The 22,214-nt window shown below is 36.4% G+C and overlaps 1 protein-coding gene across 1 annotated transcript; it reads left to right on the top strand.

Annotated features, from left to right (window-relative positions):
* Positions 1-6,898: 6,898 nt before the first annotated feature.
* LOC105958097 (uncharacterized) lies at positions 6,899-8,056 on the top strand. Its single transcript, XM_012982101.2, has one exon. It carries the CDS (start codon positions 6,899-6,901, stop codon positions 8,054-8,056), a length of 1,158 nt encoding a protein of 385 aa, XP_012837555.2.
* Positions 8,057-22,214: the final 14,158 nt, after the last annotated feature.

The raw sequence follows: 22,214 nt of genomic DNA, 5'->3' as shown, positions 1-22,214 counted from the left end.
AGTTGTCCCTTACAAATCATATTTTGTTCCTTTTGTATAATGCAAATCGAATTTCCAAAAACAAAAGTAAAACCTTCATTATCCAAAACAGGAATAGAAATAAGGTTTCGAATAAGTGACGGAACAAATAAACAATTGTTCAAAACAATGGAAAAACTGGAATCCAAAACAAAAAGATAAATTGTCCCAATGGCTTCAGCAGCAACCCTTGCTCCGTTGCCCATTCTTAGGTAGGTCTCACCCACATTAAGCTTCCTACTTCTTGTCATGAGCTGCAAATCATTACAAAGATGTGAGCCACAACCAGTATCCAATACCCAAGCAGAAGATTTAACGGACAAGTTAACTTCAACTAAATACGTACCCTTTTCAGAACGTTTCTGATCGAGGTAAGCCTTGCAGTTGCATCTCCTCTACTAGGAGCACAAGTTTCAGATTGCGAAGCCAATCCAAATAGTTTGGACCGGTGAGTTTGTTTTGGTCGAGGATTGAGGAAAGGGGATGTTTGGACATTGTTGCTGAGAAAATTTTAAGAAGACAATAATTAGAGTTTAGTTCGTAATAATCGTTACAATTAAAATTTTGGACTTTTATGTTTTAATTGTTCTCCCACTAATTTTATCGAATTCCACCACCCTCTAGCAGACAATCGAGAAAACTTATTTTTCTTTAATGGGCTTTAGGTCCAATAGCGCTAATGTAACCCGTAGTTAATCTATCCCGATTACATAAGCCTAAAGGTAGAGTACTATCAATCACATCACTATGTGACCCTAAAGATCGATTTACCTCACACTTGATAATGACCTAAGTTAATCTAGCGAATATCAAAATCTTCGTGTGTCAAGTCTAGCCTACCAATATGAGATGTCATGGATCCAACTATATCAAACTAATGCAATCCCTAGTTAATCTAGCCGACCACATTAATCCAACATAATTTTATCTATGACCGTATCTCCATCTAATGTCAATTAAATTACAGCTTATCCCACAATAGCACTCCCCGCTAACACGGCTTACTGTACTATTATGAGAGGCTACACATAATTTAATTGTTGGTAGAAGGAAAGAAAAATTCAACAATTTGGTTTTTCTTTATAGCTTGATAATTATTCTTGATTAAGAATGAGGGATTTTGTTTTTAAATCTTATTAGCTCATCGGAAGTTTTAGGTTATGATCGTTTGTGATTCCTACAACTATGTTCTCTAGGTATGTGGAAACGCATATTGATCCTAAGAGAGACATACGATCATCATCGTACTTAATCACAATTATTCATCTCATGAATTAATTAAAAAATACGATTAATTGCAAAAATAATTAACGAACTTCTTTCATTCATAAATCATTCAAATAAGAATGAAGTCCATTAATTATTTGCCATCTAATTTGTGTTCCATTAATTAAACTAATTTAACGATTAAATTAAATAATTAATCCAACACTATTCTTTGAATTCAAATTAAATTAATGGATCAATTATCTAATTGGGTTTAATTGATAAATAATTTCAAAAATTAAAAATCAATTAATTTTAATATTAATTCTCAGAAAATCAAATAATTTTTTTTTTTTTTTTTTTTTTTTTTTTTTTTTGTTTGTGCTGACCGGACCGGTCGGACCGGTTCGACCGGACCGGTTCGGTCAGCTGGGAAAAACAGCAGAAAAACGAGTTTTTTAAAAATTTTATATTTTCTGAAATATTCAAAATATTTAATTAATATTAAACCACCCAATTTGATAACACCAAAAATTCAACAATTCAACAAATCGAAGCATGCTTTCGAAAACGATAAACACGTTGACAAATAAACGATTAACCCGTGGCTCTGATACCACTGTTGGGGATCGTGCATGTATACGCAGCGGAATTTAAAAATTTTATATCGAACTAGTTTCGATTACATGCAAAACTAAGCATATAGTCAACGTACCTTAACGCTTCCGCCATACATATGGTAATTTTCGATTTAATTGAAAATACGTATAATCGAAAATCACGAAACATGCTTATTCATCATTTAATGAAATCGAAACACGTAATCAAATATTACTCATAATCGTAAATTATAATTCATACGAACATGCTCGAATTAATTTACGAAAGTTTCGATTCATTTACCTCTTGTAGCGTGCGATTTCGACGAATCGAAATCCTAGAACGAGTCACGTACAAGCTGCTATATACCACTCCTAGGGGCTGCAGGAACACCACCAAACGGCAGCTGGACCGAAGGTGTGGCGACGGCGGCGCGTGCGTGACGACGGCGGCGGCGCGTGGGCGGTGCAGCGGCGCGTGCGGCGGTGCAGCGGCGATGCGGCGATTCCGTCGGGGCAGCAGCTCCTCTCCAATTAGGTTTCACCTCGAATAAACGGATCTCCCCCTACTGTAGCACTAGATACAAAGGGGTTAGATAACAAAGGGAATACGATAGAGAAAGGAGAGGAAAAACCGGCGGATTCCGGCGAAGATCGGCGGTGGCGCGGCGGAGATGCAACGGCCGAGAGGAGGGGCTGAGCGGCTAGGGTTTTTTGCTGAAAAAATCTGATCTCAAAACTCCTTTTGAGGTCTATTTATACCTAGGGTTTTCAACCCTAGCGGGCTTAAGTCATTGGGCTTGACCCACTGATGCATTAAGCCCATTCCCTTTACGGCCTCGTTTCTAATAAACGATCGTCCACAAAATTATAACAAAATTATATTTGTGACGAGCTCAAAGTCCTCGTCGATACGAGTGCCTCTTCGAAATTTCCAACTTCCAAAATTGGAAACTTCCACTTTAGTGGACTTGCTAAATCGGGAAACTTCCCAATTTAGAAAGTTCACTAAATTCCGCATTTCTCTTTCTCTACGTTTATTCCGACTCGTAATCCACAATCACGAATCTTGGACTCAATCATATTGACCTCCAACTTTGCAAAGATTAACATATTAATCTATGCTCATTGTTATCAAGGATCCATGTTACACGAGAAGTGTGACCCTCAATGGTTCAGGTGTATGCTAGCCGTGGGCTCACAACTCTTTGTGATTCGAACAACACATTGTTCTTATACGAACTCCTCCCAAGAGTCCCGATTAGAGTAAAACTCATTTTACCTAATCCCGATCAAATCGGTGCCCATCGAATCAAGATTGGCGTCTAGCAACTACGCATCATGATTCCCTAGATACAAATGAAGTGCCTGCAAGAACCTTATGATATAGTTAGCGTACAGTACGATCCCTTCGTAGCACATGTCCCGATTGAACTAGAGGCATTGGTTCACCGAGACCTCTTATAAAGTTCAATAACCGTGCGAACGTTCTAGGTATTATAAATCCGTTCGTGTGCGACTTAGGGAAACACATTTCCCTAATCACCCCACTATCAACTCTGGCCAGAGATTCCATGGATTATAAACCGTCAGAACACACAGGACATCCATGACTACTCAAGCGCTCGAATCCCCTACTACAATGCACAGACTTCACACTAGATTTCGGATTGCACGAACGTTGGCCCTTGGAGCGGTCCGCGGTGGGACTCAGTGACAGGTCACGATACAATCGGTCCTCTAGTGAAGTCACGGTGATGTCTGGGTCTTAAGGACTAATGGTGTACAACTATATCTTAGAAACCTATTACTCGATGAATGAGAACCACTTATAGATTTCTAGGGCGAGGGAGTTCAGTGAACTCATCCAGTATGAGCACCCACTCAAGTATGCCGATGTCACAACACCGAGGACTGATGAGACGCAGTACACATACACTAAGTGCTAGTCTCAAAAGGGAAAGGCCGGTATCCTCATTATTGGCGTAACCCATCGACTAGGAACAAGGTTTAACAGTTACATTACATTGCTGAGTTATCTCACGATTCTACTAGATCAACTCACGGTAATAGAGTAACTCGTTAGGACTATATCTATGCTGCTTGCATGGGATAACAGATATAGAATGCCAAATAAGATATTTTATTATTACGAACGAAAAACGATTGTTTTATTACAAAGAAAAGAGAAAGACCACAGCCACAAGTTGGCTTGCCGGTCACCTACTCTAACAAAAAGTACTCACACGGAAGTGCATTTGCAAAAATGATTATGAAAGCACAAACTACAATCCTAGGAAATTAATACAAATCACAAACATGCACAAACACACTCGCTCAAATGGACATGCACAAACGTACATGTAAAAAAATATGCGCAAATGTGCATTGGCAACAACGCTCTTAAAAACACGAACTACAATACAAGGACTTTATTACGCATCAACAAACAACAGCAAAAACACTAGATAAAAAAGATACATTGGAGTGTAGAAATAAAACTCTACGTTTCGTATACGTGGATTTTTTTTTGGATTAATTCATATTTCTGTTTTATTTGGTGGATGTGGTATCTTATAGGTACAAATCGAAAATTAGGTGTCCAGAAAGCAAAAATGATCAAATAGTAAGAAATGAGTTGCAATTAGGAAAATAAATTCAAATTAGAAGAGAGAATCCCTCAACATCTTTGGTAGTTTCCACGAAGTCGAGCATAACTTTCTTTGTAACACCCCACCTTTCCAAAACCCGAAAATCCTAAAACCCGAGAATAATATTCCTAACTCGAGAAAACCCTTAGGAAATATTATTACGTGATTATATGCATTACGTGAATTTAATTATGTTACTTGCGTGAATAATTACGTGCACTATTATATATGTGACTTATATGATTTAAATTCCCGAATATTAAAAATACTATGAAATTTCGTGAATTACGTAGTTTATGTGAATAATTGCGTATTCTTATTTATTTGATAAATTATTTGAAACTTGGTAAACTATGTGAATTATATACATATATATATACTCGTACATACATGCATGCATACGTATACATACATTTATACTAATACTTGCATTATACATTTGAATATATATATATATATATATTAGAGTTTTGGATTTTTAAATTGAAAAAGGGATTTTCCTAGTTTTTAATTTCAAGAAAATTCGAAACTTTGTAAAACTTTAAAATAATTTCAGAATCTGGAATTTGAGTCAGTTAGGAGTTCTAGGATTTAATTTGAGAATTTTTTGAATTAGTTTGCTAATATTTCGAAGTTAGGATAATTGCATGTCATTTACATATGTTTTGTGCTTTAAGTGTTCATGTTTTGAATTAATGGTCATGAATTATGAATTTTAGTGTTTTTGCACTTTGATTTGCTGATGGATGTGTTTAATGGCTGTGAGGAATTGATTGAAATGGATTATTACCTAGAAGTGGTAATAAGTCCATTTAATGAGAATTGAAAAAGGGGAATTTGTTCCTAAGTTTATTTGATGAGTAATTAGTGATGTTTAATGTGTTGATTGTACATGTTTGTGTGCTGAATATGTGTGAATGTGTGTGCTGAATGTGCATGTGGTGTGTTTGTATGTGAGAATTTGGGATTTTTGCCCAAACTGTAAATCTGTGGTAAATTGTGGTATTTGTGTGATTTGTGGCACTTGATTGATATTTGTGATGTCATGTGTGGGTTATAGCATTATTTCAAAAAGTTGCATTAAATGATTTTTATTTGAAAGGTTAATGGAATATCGGGTAATAAACAACTCGGATATAGTGGGCCGGTATCCAACTAGGATGATGTGGTAGTGGTTTGATTCCACTTAGTGAAAACGGGCTCGTAACAGGTTTATTATTCGGTACAGAAATTAATCTTTCACGGATCCGATAAAACGAAAATGTATTTTCATGATTTTCACAAAAAGGGCATTTTAGTCATTTTGCATAATTATGTGATCTTGTTAAATGATGTATGTTCGTGAGATATGTGAATTGATCGATTGCCTTGTGTTGTGTGCGGATTGTGGGTAAGAATGGGTATACAATATTATATATTATGTATAACGTATTTCCAAAGTTTGATATTACTCGAATTTCTTACTGAGCTTTATAGCTCATAATTGCAGGTAGTAGTAATCCTCAACCGGGATGGATCGAGTAGTGGATCGAGGTCTTGCCCGGGATTTTGGAAGACGTACGAGGACCTATGAACGATGCTAGACTTTTGGTTATTTTCTTTTGGTGGTGTAACCCTAAACCGTAACATTTCTCTTTTCGTACTTTTGAACTCATTTTCATTATGAATCGTACTTAATTCCTACTTTAATATAGTAAGTTTCGTAATTTGCTATTCTCATGCCTTCGTTAGAAAACTTCGAATTATTCACCAAAAATAACCTTTCCGAACTCTGATTTATTCTCGAACCGAAAAATGTTTAGTGAGAATGTAGCACTCGAATGAGAAACCTCCTTTCGAAACTTATTTCTAAATCAAGCTTTGTATTCGGCTAAATCAATCCAACAAAGTTTTCGAAAATGCAAAGCCTTCAACACCCAAAAGAACATATTTTTAATAATTGCATTTTCACCCCATTCCAATGTTTTCAAAAATTACAAAGAGATCGTTTGCTTCCGCTAGTTTAATAAATATTCCGATAAACTGGTTCGATTTATCGCCCATCTAGAAGGGGGGTGCTACAGGAGAGTGGTATCAGAGCATTGTTCATAGATACTCGTACGAACTTCACGGGCTTAAGGACTACTCGAGACACGAAGCTCGGACAATCCGGTAACGTATGTGTATTATTTTCTTTATGTGTTTTATTTGCTTTACTTATTAATGATAATTAATATAGAAGTAATGGCGAGACGTATAACCCGAGCAAACCCGAGCAATCCCGCCGATGAACCACACGACCCCAATCAAACCATTAATAATCTCTCCAACTTAATCCGTGAACAAGCCCAAAACCACCAACGTCAAATCGAACAACTTCTCCAACGTAACCAAACCCCGCCTCAAAATAATGCGCCTCAAGCCATATACGAATGATTCCTCCGAATGAACCCATCCGAATTTCACAGTGGAACCGACCCTACCATAGCCGAAGAGTGGATCAAATCTCTCGAAGTCATCTACGACTACATGCAAATGACCGACCGCGACCGCGTGCACTGTGCCATATTCCTACTCCGAAACGAAGCTCGTCACTGGTGGGAAGGAATCAAGGAAGGAACAAACCTCGAAACTTTGCCATGGACCGAATTCAAAGTGCAATTTTTCGAAAAATATTTCTCGAAAGACGTGCGAGCCCACAAACTCAAGGAATTTCTCGAACTCCGACAAGGCGACTTACCAATGATCGAATACATCTGTCGTTTCGAACGTGGCTGCCTTTACGCCCCATTCATCGCTCGAGACGCCGAAGAAAAGAAGAACCATTTCATTCGTGGCCTTCAACCAGAAATCCGTAGAGACATTCGTATGTCCGACGCCTCGACTTTCCGCCAACTCGTAGACAAAGCGCTCATGGCTGCCCAAGACGAGGGAGAAATTCAAAACAAACGTCGAACGACTCCAAATTTCCAACGACCATGGAAAAAGAACAATTTCGGCAACCGCCCATTCCCAGGAAAAGGAACGCATCCCATTCGTCAACCGACCGGACCACCGCCACCGCCGCAGAGGCCAACCTGCCCAAAGTGTGGAAAGAGTCACTCCGGAGAATGCGTACACGGAACACGGAGTTGCTTTCGATGCCATCAGCCCGGACACATGGTGAAAGATTGCCCGAAACCCCCACCGAACGTCCCCGGTCGAGTGTTCGCCATGACTCAAGAACAAATCGAGCAAGACCCGTCTATGATAGCAGGTACTATATTTATCGTCGAAGAACCCGTTTATGCCCTTATCGATTCCGGCTCTACTCATTCCTTTATATCGAAAGACATAATTGCGCACTTAAATCTCGAACCGAACCGACTAAATTACGAATACCGAATTCTCATTCCCTCTGGCGAAGAAATGTGCTCTAATCTAGTCATACTCAATTGCCCAATCCGAGTTCATACTCAAACCATGAATTTCGACCTAATCCTTCTACCGATCCAAAACTTCAAAGTTATACTAGGCATGGACTGGTTAACCAAATTCAAAGCCCAAATCGACTGTGCCTCCAAAACGGATATTCCATTAATCCTTCAAATAAAAATCATTTAATGCAATTTTTCGAAATAATGCTATAACCCACACATGACATCACAAATATCAATCAAGTGCCACAAATCACACAAATATCACAATTTACCACATATTTATGATTTGGGTTAAACTCCCAAATTCACACACATAAACACACAACCACACACGGCACACACACCATGCACAATCAGCACACACACACTTACACATATACATACGCATGCAACCAACACATTAAACAACAACATTTAGTATCACACCATGCTTGTAAAGCAAATACCCCTTTTTACCTTTCATTAAATGAACTTATTACCACATCTAGGTAATAATCCATTTCAATTAATTTCTCACAGCCATTAAACACATTCAGCAGTAATTAAAGTACCAAAATACCAAAATTCATCACTCATCACCATTAAATCAAGAACATAAACATTAAAGCACAAAACATGTTAAATGGTATGCAAATTGTCCTAATTTCGAAATATTAGCAAACTAATTCCAAAAATCCCCAAATTAAATCCTAGAACTCCCTACTGACCCAAGTTTCAGATTCTAAAATTATTTTAAAGTTTTACAAAGTTTCGAATTTTCTTGAAATTAAAAATTAGGAAAATCCCTTTTTCAATTTAAAGATCCAAAACTCTAATATAACTCTAACTAATTTAAAAACTTGTTAAATAAAACTTTTTCCTATCTAATACTTGCTGAAAAACAGACCCAAACTTTAAAAAATGAGAGAATTTTCGAAAATTGCAGTTTTGACCCAAAAGTTTCGAAATTTATATATGCAACCACACTAGAAGTTCAATTTCTACTTTTTCATGAAAACCCCTAACAAATCTGAAATTCCACTTTACAAGATGCAGAAAATGAAGTTGAAAAGTTGCTTTATGCAGAAATTTCGGAAATTACACAATTTACCCCAAAATCTCTAGATCTACACATGCAAGCCTACTAGAATTTCAAAATCAACTTTTTCTTACAAAAATTCTTTAAATCCGAATTTTTTGTTCAATAAATGCTGGAAAACAGTTTTGAAAACACTTTTCGGACTGACTTTACAAAAATTACAGATTTTGCCCAAACATTCGAAGATCTACACATGCAACCACAAAAAGTTAAAAATTCATTTTTCTTGAAATCCCCTTTTTGAAATCTGAAATTGTTGAGGCTTTTGGCCAATAAAAGTTGTATCTAACCACTATCAACATAGATGATGCATGCAAGAACAAGAAATTAACAAAAACACTCATTTTCCATTTTTCTTCAAAAAACCCTAAATTTTCGAAACATTCCCCAATCTTTTAGAAAATTTTGAAAACCCTTTTAATACTATTGATGCCTTTTAATTGCAGCAAGAAATCGGAATTTCTTACCTTTATGGAATGGAACAGAAAAGGATTCAAGAAGGTTTCAAGAAATTCCACTATAATGGAGATGTGGGTTTTATGGAGTTCTTGAAGGAACTCAAGAGATATGGCTATGGAGATGATTTAGAGATGAGAAATATCTTGAAAGACTTATGGTGGAAAGATGGAAATTTTGGGTAATATTTCTTGGTGGGGTTATGGTGGTGTTTTTCTTGGCCGAAAGAAAAACAAGAGAGAGAGAGAGAGAGATGAGTATTCTTCATATTCTTGGGTTGGGAGAACGAGGAAGATGGGTTACGGTGGTAAGATAAAAAGAGAGAGAGAAATAGCTTAATCATTCTTAATAGGGGGTGATTAGTAGACAAGTGTAGTGGCTATGCCACACAAAAGGAGGAAGTGACAAGTGGAAGAAACATGCAAAATATAACTAATTTATTTATTTAAAATGCCCAACTTGCACTAACCACACACATTATATATATGCAGCAAGTATTAGTATATATATATATATATATATATATATATATATATATATATATATATATATATATATATATATATATATATATATATATATATATATATATATATATATATATATATATTATATATATATATATATATATATATATATATATATATATATATATATATATATATATATATATATGTATATTGATGTATACACGTATACACGTATATATATATATATATATATGTATATTGATGTATACACGTATATAATCATACTCACACTTTTTATAATTCACATAAGTCACCACATTTCGAAAATAATTTACCAAATAATCAAGACATGTAATTATTCACATAAGTCACGTAATTCACGAAATTCCTAGAATTTCAATTTACGGGAATTTAAATCATATAAAGCACACATATAATAACGCACGTAATTATTCACGTAAGTGACATAATTAAATTCACGTAATGCATATAATTAATATCACGTAATAATAATATTTTCCTAAGGATTCTCGAGTTTATAATATTAATCTCGGGTTTTTAGAGTTTTCGGGTTTTGGAAAGGTGGGGTGTTACACAACATCTTTTGTAGTGTCCACGAATTCGAGCATAACTTTCTCATCCGGACTCCAAATCAACTGGTTCCGGCGGCATTCGAAAGCTATTTCAGCTGGTAACAATTCCTGTCTAACGGCAAAATTCCAAATTCGGATTCAAACACGGTCAAAATTGGATTCCAAAAGCGATCATGAAAATACGTACTACAGTTCGAGGACATGAATGCGCATCGAGAAACGTGCAAAAAAACACTCGCTAAAAAAGATACGCACATAAGTAAGAGTACAAAGCATGCATAAAAGTACTCACGCAAAAATGCATTCGCAAAAAGGATCATGAAAACACAAATAGGACATTAATACAAATCAACAAACATGCACAAAAACACTCGCTCAAATAGACATGCACAAACGTACATGTAAAAAAACATGCGCAAAAGTGCATTCGCAACAACGTTCTTAAAAACATGAACTACAATACTAGGACTTTAATACGCATCAACAAACAACAGCAAAAGCAATAGATAAAAAAGATAAAGTGGAGTGTAGAAATAAAACTCTACGTTTACGTTTATGTGGATTTTTTTTGGATTAATTCATATTTATGTTTTAATTGGTGGATTTGGTATCTTATAGGTACAAATCGAAAATTAGGTGTCCAGGAAGCTTAAATGATCAAAGAGTAAGAAAAGAGTTGCAATTAGGAAAATCAAATCAAATTAGAAGAGAGAATCCCTCAACATCTTTGGTAGTGTCCACGAAGTCGAGCATAACTTTCTCATCCGGACTCCAAAGCAACTGGTTTCGGACTCGAACATGGTCAAAATTGGATTCCAAAAGCGATAATGAAAATACGTACTAGAGTTCGAGGACATGAATGCGCATCGAGAAACGTGCACAAAAACACTCGCTAGAAAAGTTACGCACATAAGTAAGAGTTCAAAACCATGCACAAAAGTACTCACGCAAAAGTGCATTTGCATATATGATTATGAAAACACGAACTACAATCCTAGGAAATTAATACAAATCACAAACATGCACAAACGCACTCGCTCAAATGAACATGGACAAACGTACATGTAAAAAAATATTCGCAAACGTGCATTCGCAACAAAGTTCTTAAAAACACGAACTACAATACTAGGACTTTATTACGCATCAACAAACAACAGTTCGAGGACGTAAATGCGCATTGAGAAACGTGCACAAAAACACTCGCTAGAAAAGTGACGCACATAAGTAACTGTACAAAGCAAGCACAAAAGTACTCACGCAAAAGTGCATTCTCAAAACAGATCACGAAAACACAAACTACATTCCTAGGACATTAATACAAATCAACAAACATGCACAAACACATGCACAAATGTACATGTAAAAAAACATGCGCAAACACATGCACAAATGTACATGTAAAAAAACATGCGCAAAAGTGCATTCGCAACAACGGTCTTAAAACACGAACTACAATACTAGGACTTTAATAAGCATCAACAAACAACAGCAATACATAGAAAAATACAGTGGAGTGTAGAAATAAAACTCTACGTTTACGTTTACGTTGATTTTTTTTTGGATTAATTTATATTTCTGTGATAATTGGTGGATTTGGTATTATATAGGTAGAAATCGAAAATTAGGTGTCCAGGAAGCAAAAGCGATCAAAGAGTAAGAAAAGAGTTGCAATGAGGAAAACAAAATCAAATTAGAAGAGAGAATACCTCAACATCTTTGGTAGTGTCCACAAACTCGAGCATAACTTTCTCATCCGTACTCCAAATCAACTTGTTCCGGCAGCTTTAGAAAGCTATTTCAGCTGGCTACAATTCCTATCAAAAGGGCAAAATTCCAAAGTCAGACTCGAACATGGTCAAAATTGTATTCCAAAAGCGATCATGAAAATACGTACTACATTTCGAGGACATGAATGCGCATCAAGAAACGTGCACAAAAACACTCGGTAGAAAAGATGCATAAGTAAGAGCACAAAAACATGCACAAAAGTACTCACGCAAAAGTGCATTTGCAAAAAGGATAATGAAAACACAACTACAATCCTAGGACATTAATACAAATCAACAAACATGCACAAACACACCCGCTCAAATGGACATGCACAAACGTACATGTAAAAAAACATGCGCAAAAGTGCACTCGCGACAATGTTCTTAAAAACACGAACTACAGTACTAGGACTTTAATAAGCATCAACAAACAACAGCAATAGGTAAACAAGATAAAGTGGAGTGTATAAATAAAACTCTACGTTTACATTTACGTAGATTTTTTTTGGATTAATTTATATTTTTGTGTTAATTGGTGTATTTGGTATCTTATAGGTACAAAACGAAAATTAGGTGTCCAGGAAGCAAAAATGATCAAATAATAATAAAAGAGTTGCAATGAGAAAAATAAATTGAAATTAGAAGAGAGAATCCCTCAACATCTTTAGTAGTGTCCACAAAGTCGAGCATAACTTTCTCATCCGGACTCCAAATCTACTGGTTCCGGAGGTATTAGAAACCTATTTCAGCTGGCTACAATTCCTGTCAAAACGGCAAAATTCCAAATTCGGACTCGGACATGGTCAAAATTGGATTCCAAAAGCGATCATGAAAATACGTACTACATTTCAAGGACATAAATGCGCATCACGAAACGTGCACAAAAACACTCGCTAGAAAAGATACGCACATAAGTAAGAGTAAAAAAGCATGCACAAAAGTACTCACGCAAGAGTGCCTTCGCAAAAACGATCGTGAACACACAAACTACAATCCTAGGACATTAATACAAATCAACAAACATGCACAAACACAGTCGCTCAAATGGACATGCACAAACGTACATGTAATAAAACATGCGCAAAAGTGCATTCGAAACAACGTTCTTAAAACACAAACTACAGTACTAGGACTTTAATACGCATCAACAAACAACAGCAAAAACACTAGATAAAAAAATACAGTGGAGTGTAGAAATAAAACTCTACGTTTACGTTTACGTGGATTTTTTTTTTGATTAATTTACATTTCTGTTTTAATTGGTGGATCTGGTATCTTATAGGTACAAAATGATACGAACCACGCCAACCATGTGACGAGACCCGATAACAATACTTCGGTTATCAACTCCTGGACCGTCCAAATGAAGGAATCAAAAGGGGGTGGAACCGCGACCCGTTGTGTATTAAGAGACATGAACTTTGGTATGTCAAGACGCCACAAGCAATTGTGGAAGATTGATTGATAAGTCGGGTGAACGTACGGAATCCTCCGATATGTTCGAAGAGTTCTTAAAGAACTAGAGAGAATAATCTCACAATTTAATTAATGATCAAAAAAGATGTCTTTCACAATGAATAAGAAGGCATATATATATCCCCCAAAACATAGTCTCAAGAAAGGAAAATAAAACCCTAAATCTACTTAGTAAAGTCTTTAAACAAGTGAGCCACGAAATTAAAGAGGGCCTTAATAGAATAGGCCCATAAACACACTAATATGGGCAGATTAGAGATAAACCCACGAATTTAAGGTGGGGTGGGCTTTGGTCTTCATCCTTCTTGCTATTATTTGCTCAACTTGGACTGATCTTGAGCCCGGATGGTTCCCACACTTGTCCGGTGACTCCGCCACTTGAATATGCATAATCTAGCCTTGTTTATCACCATTGAATGAAGCGTTCTTAGTTAAGACATTTTGGATCAATGCAGCAAGCTTCTCCTTGAATTTCTTAGCTCGGCTCCTCGTTAGTGGTCCGGTTGGGACTTGGATATGATCATCTTGCAAACTGTAGGTTGGACCTCCATCATTCCCCTCCTCTTGAAAAGGATTTGTCCTCAAATCATCAGCGACATCAAAATAACTCAAATCTGCAACATTGAAGGTGGTACTAACATTATAGTCACCTGGCAAGTCCAGCTTATACGCATTATCATTCACTCGCTCGAGAACTTGAAAAGGACCATCTCCTCTCGGCAGCAACTTAGAATGCCTTTGTACTGGAAATCGTTCTTTTCTCATGTGCAGCCAAACCCAATCTCCAGGTTCAAAAACCAACTTGCGATGTCCCTTGTTCGCTTGCTTTGCATATTGTTATGTTCTCCTCTCCATATTGAGCCTTGCTTTTTCATGAGTCTGCTTCACAAGTTCAGCCTTTTTCTTTCCATCCAAGTTAACACGCTCAGATAAAAGTAGTGGAGTTAAGTCCATTGAAGTTAAAGGATTAAAACCATAAACAATTTCAAACGGTGAAAACTTAGTAGCATAATGAACAACTCGATTATATGCAAACTCAACATGTGGTAAACACTCTTCCCATGTTTTAATGTTTTTCTTGATAATAGCCCTCAACAAGGCAGACAAGGTCCTAGTTACTACTTCAGTTTGACCATCGGTATGTGGGTAACAAGTAGTAGAAAATAATAATTTCTTTCCTAGCTTAGACCACAAGGTCTTCCAAAAGTAACTCAAGAACTTAGCATCACGATCAGAAACAATTGTCCTAGGCATGCCATGCAATCTAACAACTTCTTTAAAGAACAAATCAGCAACATGCAACACATCATCAGTTTTGTGGCATGGTATACAATGTACCATTTTAGAAAATCTATCAACGACAACAAAGATCGAATCCCTACCATGTTTTGATCTAGGCAAACCTAACACAAAATCCATAGAAATATCAACCCACGGCTCATTGGGAATAGGCAATGGTGTGTCTAAACCATGGGGCTGTACTCGAGACTTAGCTTGACGACATGCAACACACCTACCACAAATTCTCTCAACATCTCTCTTCATGTGTGGCCAATCACTACTAAAATAATGGGTTATTTGGACGCCCCAAATCGTCACAACAAGCGGCTATTGTGACGCCTAACCAAAGCGTCACATAGGTGGCCGTGGTAATAGGTTATTGTGACGGCTTATAAATAGCGTCTTAATACAATCAATATGTTACGATGCTCGCCTAAAAAGCGCCACAAAATGCATTTATAAAAATAAAAATAAAAATAAAATGGAAAAATAGCTATACAAACCTAGTGAAGCGCTTCTACACAAAAGCGTCTCAATAAAGTACTTATTGCGACCAATTTTAAAAGCTGTCATTAAAATGCGTCATTAAGCCGTCATTAAAATCTGGTTTTCTAGTAGTGAATAAAAGTGTTATTTCAGCATGTGTAATGTCTTTTCGAAACCAAAATGACACATACATAAGACCCCCCCCCCCCCCCCCATGCGATTCAAGCACAAGTAAGTCACGTATAGAATACATAGGAATGCAAAATTTATCTTCCCTAAACAAGAATCCCTCATGCCTATAGAACTTATCAAATGCACTTTTTTCACATGCTTGATAAACAGTACCAAAATTAGCATCTTGAATGTACAACTCCTTAATTCGTTCAAAACCAAGTAATTTAACATTAAGTGTAGAGATTAAGGTGTACCTTCGAGACAATGCATGAGCTACAATGTTCTCTTTACCTTGCTTGTATTTGATGACATAAGGAAATGTCTCAATGAATTTCAGCCATCGAGCATGCCTCTTGTTCAGCTTGTGTTGTCCCTTCAAGTGCTTCAACGATTCATGATCCGTGTGAATAACAAACTCCTTAGGCCAAAGATACTGCTGCCATGTCTCTAAAACTCGAACCAAGGCATACAACTCCTTATCATAAGTCGGGTAGTTTAAGGCTGCCCCACTCAACTTCTCACAAAAATAGCAATCGGTCGTCCCTCTTGCATCAAAACAGCGCATATGCCTACTCCGGAAGCATCGTACTCAATCACGAATGTTTTCGCGAAATTCCGTTGAGCAAGTAAATGAGCTTTGGTTAACTTCTCCTTAATTAATTGAACCGCTTTCTCTTGCTCGTCCCCCCACTTGAACACCACGTTCTTCTTTATCACCTCGGTCATTGGTGCTGCAATAGTGCTAAAATCCTTCACGAACCTCCTATAGTAACCACCAAGGCCATGAAAACTTCGAACATTCGTTACACTCGTCGGACTTGGCCATTCTGGGATAGCTCGAACCTTTTCTTCATCAACCTGAATACCTTGTGAATTCACAACAAAACCAAGAAAGACAAGCTTATCCGTGCAAAATGTACATTTCTGCAAATTAGCATACAACTTCTCTTCCCTAAGCGCATGTAAAACGGATTTCAAATGCACAACATGATCATCAAGATTTTTGCTATTGATGAGAATGTCATCAAAGTAAACTACAACAAATTAACCAATGAAAGATCGCAAAACATGGTTCATTAATCGCAAGAAAGTACTAGGGGCATTAGTTAACCCAAACGGCATAACTAACCACTCATATAAACCATACTTTGTTTTGAAAGCAGTTTTCCATTCATCACCCTCTCTCATTCTTATTTGATGATACCCACTTTTCAAATCAATATTTGAAAACACAGAAGCACCATGCAATTCCTCTAACATATCATCTAAGCGTGGAATAGGCCCATAAAACACACTAATATGAGCTTATTAGAGATGTACCCACGAATTTGAGGTAGGGTGGGCTTTGGTCTTCATCCTGCTTGCTCTAATTTGCTCAACTTGGAATGATCTTTAGCCCGGATGGTTCCCACACTTGTCCGATGACTCCGCCACTTGAATATGCATAATCCAGCCTTGTTTATCACCATTGAATGAAGCTTTCTTAGTTAAGACATTTTGGATCAATGCAACAAGCTTCTCCTTGAATTGCTTAGCTGGGCTCCTCGTTACTGGTATGGTTGGGACACTGTTGGTTGGACCTCCATCAACAAAACATGCACAAACACACTCGCTCAAATGGACAGGCACAAACGTACATGTAAAAAAACATGCACGAAAGTGCATTTGCAACAACGTTCTTAAAAACATGAACTACAATACTAGGACTTTAATACGCATCAACAAACAACAGCAAAAACACAAGGTAAAAAAGATATAGTGTAGAAATAACACTCTACGATTATGTTTACGTGGATTTTTTTTGGATTAAATTTATTTTTCTGTTTTAATTGGTGGATCTTGTATTTTATAGGTACAAATCGATAATTAGGTGTCCATGAAGCAAAAATGATCAAAGAGTAAGAAAAGAGTTGCACTTAGGAAAATAAATTCAAATTATAAGAGAGAATTCCTCAACATCTTTGGAAGTGTCCAAGAAGTCGAGCATAACTTTCTCATCCGGACTCCAAATCAGCTGGTTCCAGTGGCATTAGAAAGCTATTTCAGCTAGATATAAGTCCTGTCTAACGGCAAATTTCCATATTCGGACTCGAACATGGTCGAAATTGGATTCCAAAAGCGATCATGAAAATACGTACTACAGTTCGAGGACATGAATGCGCATCAAGAAACGTGCACAAAAATACTCGCTATAAAAGATATGCACATAAGTAAGAGTACACAAGCATGTGCAAAAGTCCTCACGCAAAAGTGCATTTGCAAAAAGGATCATGAAAACAAAAACTAAAATCGTAGGACATTAATACAAATCAACCAACATGCACAAACACACTCGCTCAAATGAACATGCACGAACGTACATGTAAAAAAACATGCGCAAAAGTGCATTCGTAACAACGTTCTTAAAAACACGAACTACAATAATAGGACTTTAATACGCATCAACAAACAACAGCAAAAACACTACAAAAAAAAAGATACAGTGGAGTGTAGAAATAAAACTCTACGTCTATGTTTACGTGGATTTTGTTTTTGGATAAATTTATATTTCTGTTTTAATAGCTGGATTTGGTATTTGATAGGTACAAATCGAAAACTAGGTTTCAAGGACACGAAAATGATCAAAGGGTAAGAAAAAAGTTGGAATTAGGAAAATAAAATCAAATTAGAAGAGAGAATCCATCAACATCTTTGGTAGTGTCCACGAGGTCGGCATACTTTCTCATCTGGTCCAAATCAACTGGTTCAGGCCGCTTAAGAAAGCTATTTCAGCTGGCTACAATTGCTGTGTAACGGCAAATTTCCAAATTCGGACTCGAACATGGTCAAAATTGGATTCCAAAAGCGATCATGAAAATACGTACCACAGTTCGAGGATATGAATGCGCATCAATGAACGTGTACAAGAACACTCTCCAGAAAAGATACGCACATAAGTAAGAGTACAAAAGCATGCACAAAAGTACACATGTTAAAGTGCATTCGCAAAAAGGATCATAAAAACACAAACTACAATCCTAGAACATCAATACAAATAAACAAACATGAACAAACACACTTGCTTAAATAGAAAATCACCAAAGTACATGTAGAAAAACATGCGCAAAAGTGCATTCGCAACAACGTATTTAAAAACACGAATTACAAAACTAGGACTTAAATACGCATCAACGAACAACAGCAAAAACACTACATAAAAAAGATACAGTGGAGTGTAGAAATAAAACTCTACGTTTACGTTTACATGGATTTTTTTTTTTGGATTAATTTATACTTCTATTTTAATTGGTGGATTTGGTATCTTATATGTACAAGTCGAAAATGAGGTGTCTAGGAAGAAAAAATGATCAAAGAGTATGAAAAGAGTTGCAATTAGGAAAATAAAATCAAACTAGAAGAGAGAATCCATCAATATCTTTGGTAGTGTCCACGAAGTCGAGCATAATATTCTCATCCGGACTCCAAATCAAATAGTTCCGGCGGCATTAGAAAGCTATTTTAGCTGGCTACATTTCCTGTCTAACGGGGAATTTCAATTTTCGGACTTGAACATGGTCAAAATTGGATTCCAAAAGCGATCATGAAAATATGTACTACAGCTCGAGGAGATGAATGCGCATCAAGAAACGTGCACAAAAACACTCGCTATAAAAGATAGGCACACAAGTAAGAGTACAAAAGCATGCACAAAAGTACTCACGCAAAAGTGCATTCGCAAAAAGGATCGTGAAAACAAAAACTACAATCGTAGGACATTGATACAAATCAACAAACATGCACAAACACACTCGCTCAAATGGACATGCACAAACGTACATGTAAAGAAACATGCGCAAAAGTGCATTCGCAACAACGTTCTTAAAAACACGAACTACAATAATAACACTGTAATACGCATCAACAAACAACAGCAAACACACTACATAAAAAAGATACAGTGGAGTGTAGAAATAAAACTCTACGTTTACGTTTACGTGGATTTTTTTTTTGGATTAATTTACACCTCTATTTTAATTGGTGGATTTGGTGTCTTATAGGTACGAATCGAATATTAGGTGTCCAGGAAGCAAAACTGATCAAAGAGTAAGAAAAGAGTTGCAATTAGGAAAATAAAATCAAATTAGAAGAGAGAATCCATCAACATCTTTGGTAGTGTCCACGAAGTCGAGCATAACATTCTCATCCGGACTCCAAATCAACTGGTTCCGGCGACATTAGAAAGCTATTTCAGCTGGCTACATTTCTTGTCTAACGGCGAATTTCCAAATTCGGACTTGAACACGGTCAAAATTGGATTCCAAAAGCGATCATGAAAATACGTACTACAGTTCGAGGACATGAATGCGCATCAAGAAACGTCCACAAAAACACTCGCTAGAAAAGATAAGCACATAAGTTGAAGTACAAAAGCTTGCACAAAAGTACTCACGCAAAAGTGCATTCCCAAAAGGGATCATGAAAACAAAAACTACAATCGTAGGACATTAATACAAATAACCAAAAATGCACAAACACACTCGCTCAAATGGACATGCACAAACATACATGTAAAAAAACATGCGCAAAAGGGCATTCGCAACAACGTTCTTAAAAACACGAACTACAATAATAGGACTTTAATACGCATCACAAAAGTACTCATACAAAAGTGCATTCGCAAAAAGGATCATGAAAACACAAACTACAATAATACGACATTAATTCAAATCAACAAACATGCACAAACACACTCGCTCAAATGAACATGCACAAACGTACATGTAAAAAAATATGCGCAAAAGTGCATTCGCAACAACGTTCTTAAAAACATGAACTACAATACTAGGACTTTAATACGCATCAACAAACAACAGCAAAAACACTACGGAAAAAAGATACAGTGGAGTGTAGAAATAAAACTCTACGTTTACGTTTACGTGGATTTTATTTTTGGATCAACTTATATTTCTGTTTTAATTGCTGGATTTGGTATTTCATAGGTACGAATCGAAAATTAAGTGTCAAGGAAACAAAAATGATCAAAGAGTAAGAAAAGAGTTGCAATTAGGAAAATAAAATCAAATTAGAAGAGAGAATCCATCAACATCTTTGGTAGTGTCCACGAAGTCGGCATAACTATCTCATCCGGACTCCAAATCAACTGGTTGCGGCGGCATTAGAAAGCAAGTTTAGCTGGCTACAATTTCTGTCTAACGGCAAATTTCCAAAATAGGACTCGAAAATGGTCAAAATTGGATTCCAAAAGCGATCATGAAAATACGTACCACAGTTCGAGGATATGAATGCGTATCAAGAAATGTGTACAAAAACACTCGCTAGAAAAGATACGCACATAAGTAAGAGTAAAAAAGCATGCACAAAAGTACTCACGCAAAAGTTCATTTGCAAAAAGGATCATGAAAACACAAACTACAATCCTAGGACACTTATACAAATCAACAAACATGCACAAACACACTCGCTCAAATGGACATGCACAAACGTACATTTAAAAAAACATGCGGAAAAGTGCATTCGCAACAACGTTCTTAAAAACACGAACTACAATAATAAGACTGTAATTTGCATCAACAAACAACAGCAAACATACTACATAAAAAAAATACAGTGGAGTGTAGAAATAAAACTCTACGTTTACGTTTACGTGGATTTTTTTTTTTGGATTAATTTACACCTCTATTTTAATTGGTGGATTTGGTATCTTATATGTTCGAATCGAATATTAGGTGTCCAGGAAGCAAAAATGATCAAAGAGTAAGAAAAGATTTGCAATTAGGAAAATAAAATCAAATTAGAAGAGAGAATCCATCAACATCTTTGGTAGTGTCCACGAAGTCGGCATAACTATCTCATCCGGACTCCAAATCAACTGGTTGCGGCGGCATTAGAAAGCAAGTTCAGCTGGCTACAATTTTTGTCTTACGGCAAATTTCCAAAATAGGACTCGAAAATGGTCAAAATTGGATTCCAAAAGCGATCATGAAAATACATACCACAGTTCGAGGATATGAATGCGTATCAAGAAATGTGTACAAAAACACTCGCTAGAAAAGATACGCACATAAGTAAGAGTAAAAAAGCATGCACAAAAGTACTCACGCAAAAGTTCATTTATAAAAAGGATCGTGAAAACACAAACTACAATCCTAGGACACTTATACAAATCTACAAACATGCACAAACACACTCGCTCAAATGGACATGCACAAACGTACATGTAAAAAAACATGCGCAAAAGTGCATTCGCAACAACGTTCTTAAAAACACGAACTTCAATAATAAGACTGTAATTTGCATCAACAAACAACAGCAAACACACTACATAAAAAAGATACAGTGGAGTGTAGAAATAAAACTCTACGTTTACGTTTACGTGGATTTTTTTTTGGATTAATTTACACCTTTATTTTAATTGGTGGATTTGGTATCTTATATGTACGAATCGAATATTAGGTGTCCAGGAAGCAAAAATGATCAAAGAGTAAGAAAAGAGTTGAAATTAGGAAAATAAAATCAAATTAGAAGAGAGAATCCATCAACATCTTTGGTAGTGTCCACG

The sequence above is a fragment of the Erythranthe guttata genome, chromosome 1 (assembly GCF_056151865.1).
Source record: "Erythranthe guttata isolate IM_541 chromosome 1, IM_541, whole genome shotgun sequence".
Classification (NCBI taxonomy): domain Eukaryota; kingdom Viridiplantae; phylum Streptophyta; class Magnoliopsida; order Lamiales; family Phrymaceae; genus Erythranthe; species Erythranthe guttata.
The sequence above is the reverse complement of the archived record's forward strand: the minus strand, read 5'-3'. Positions and strand labels throughout refer to the sequence as shown.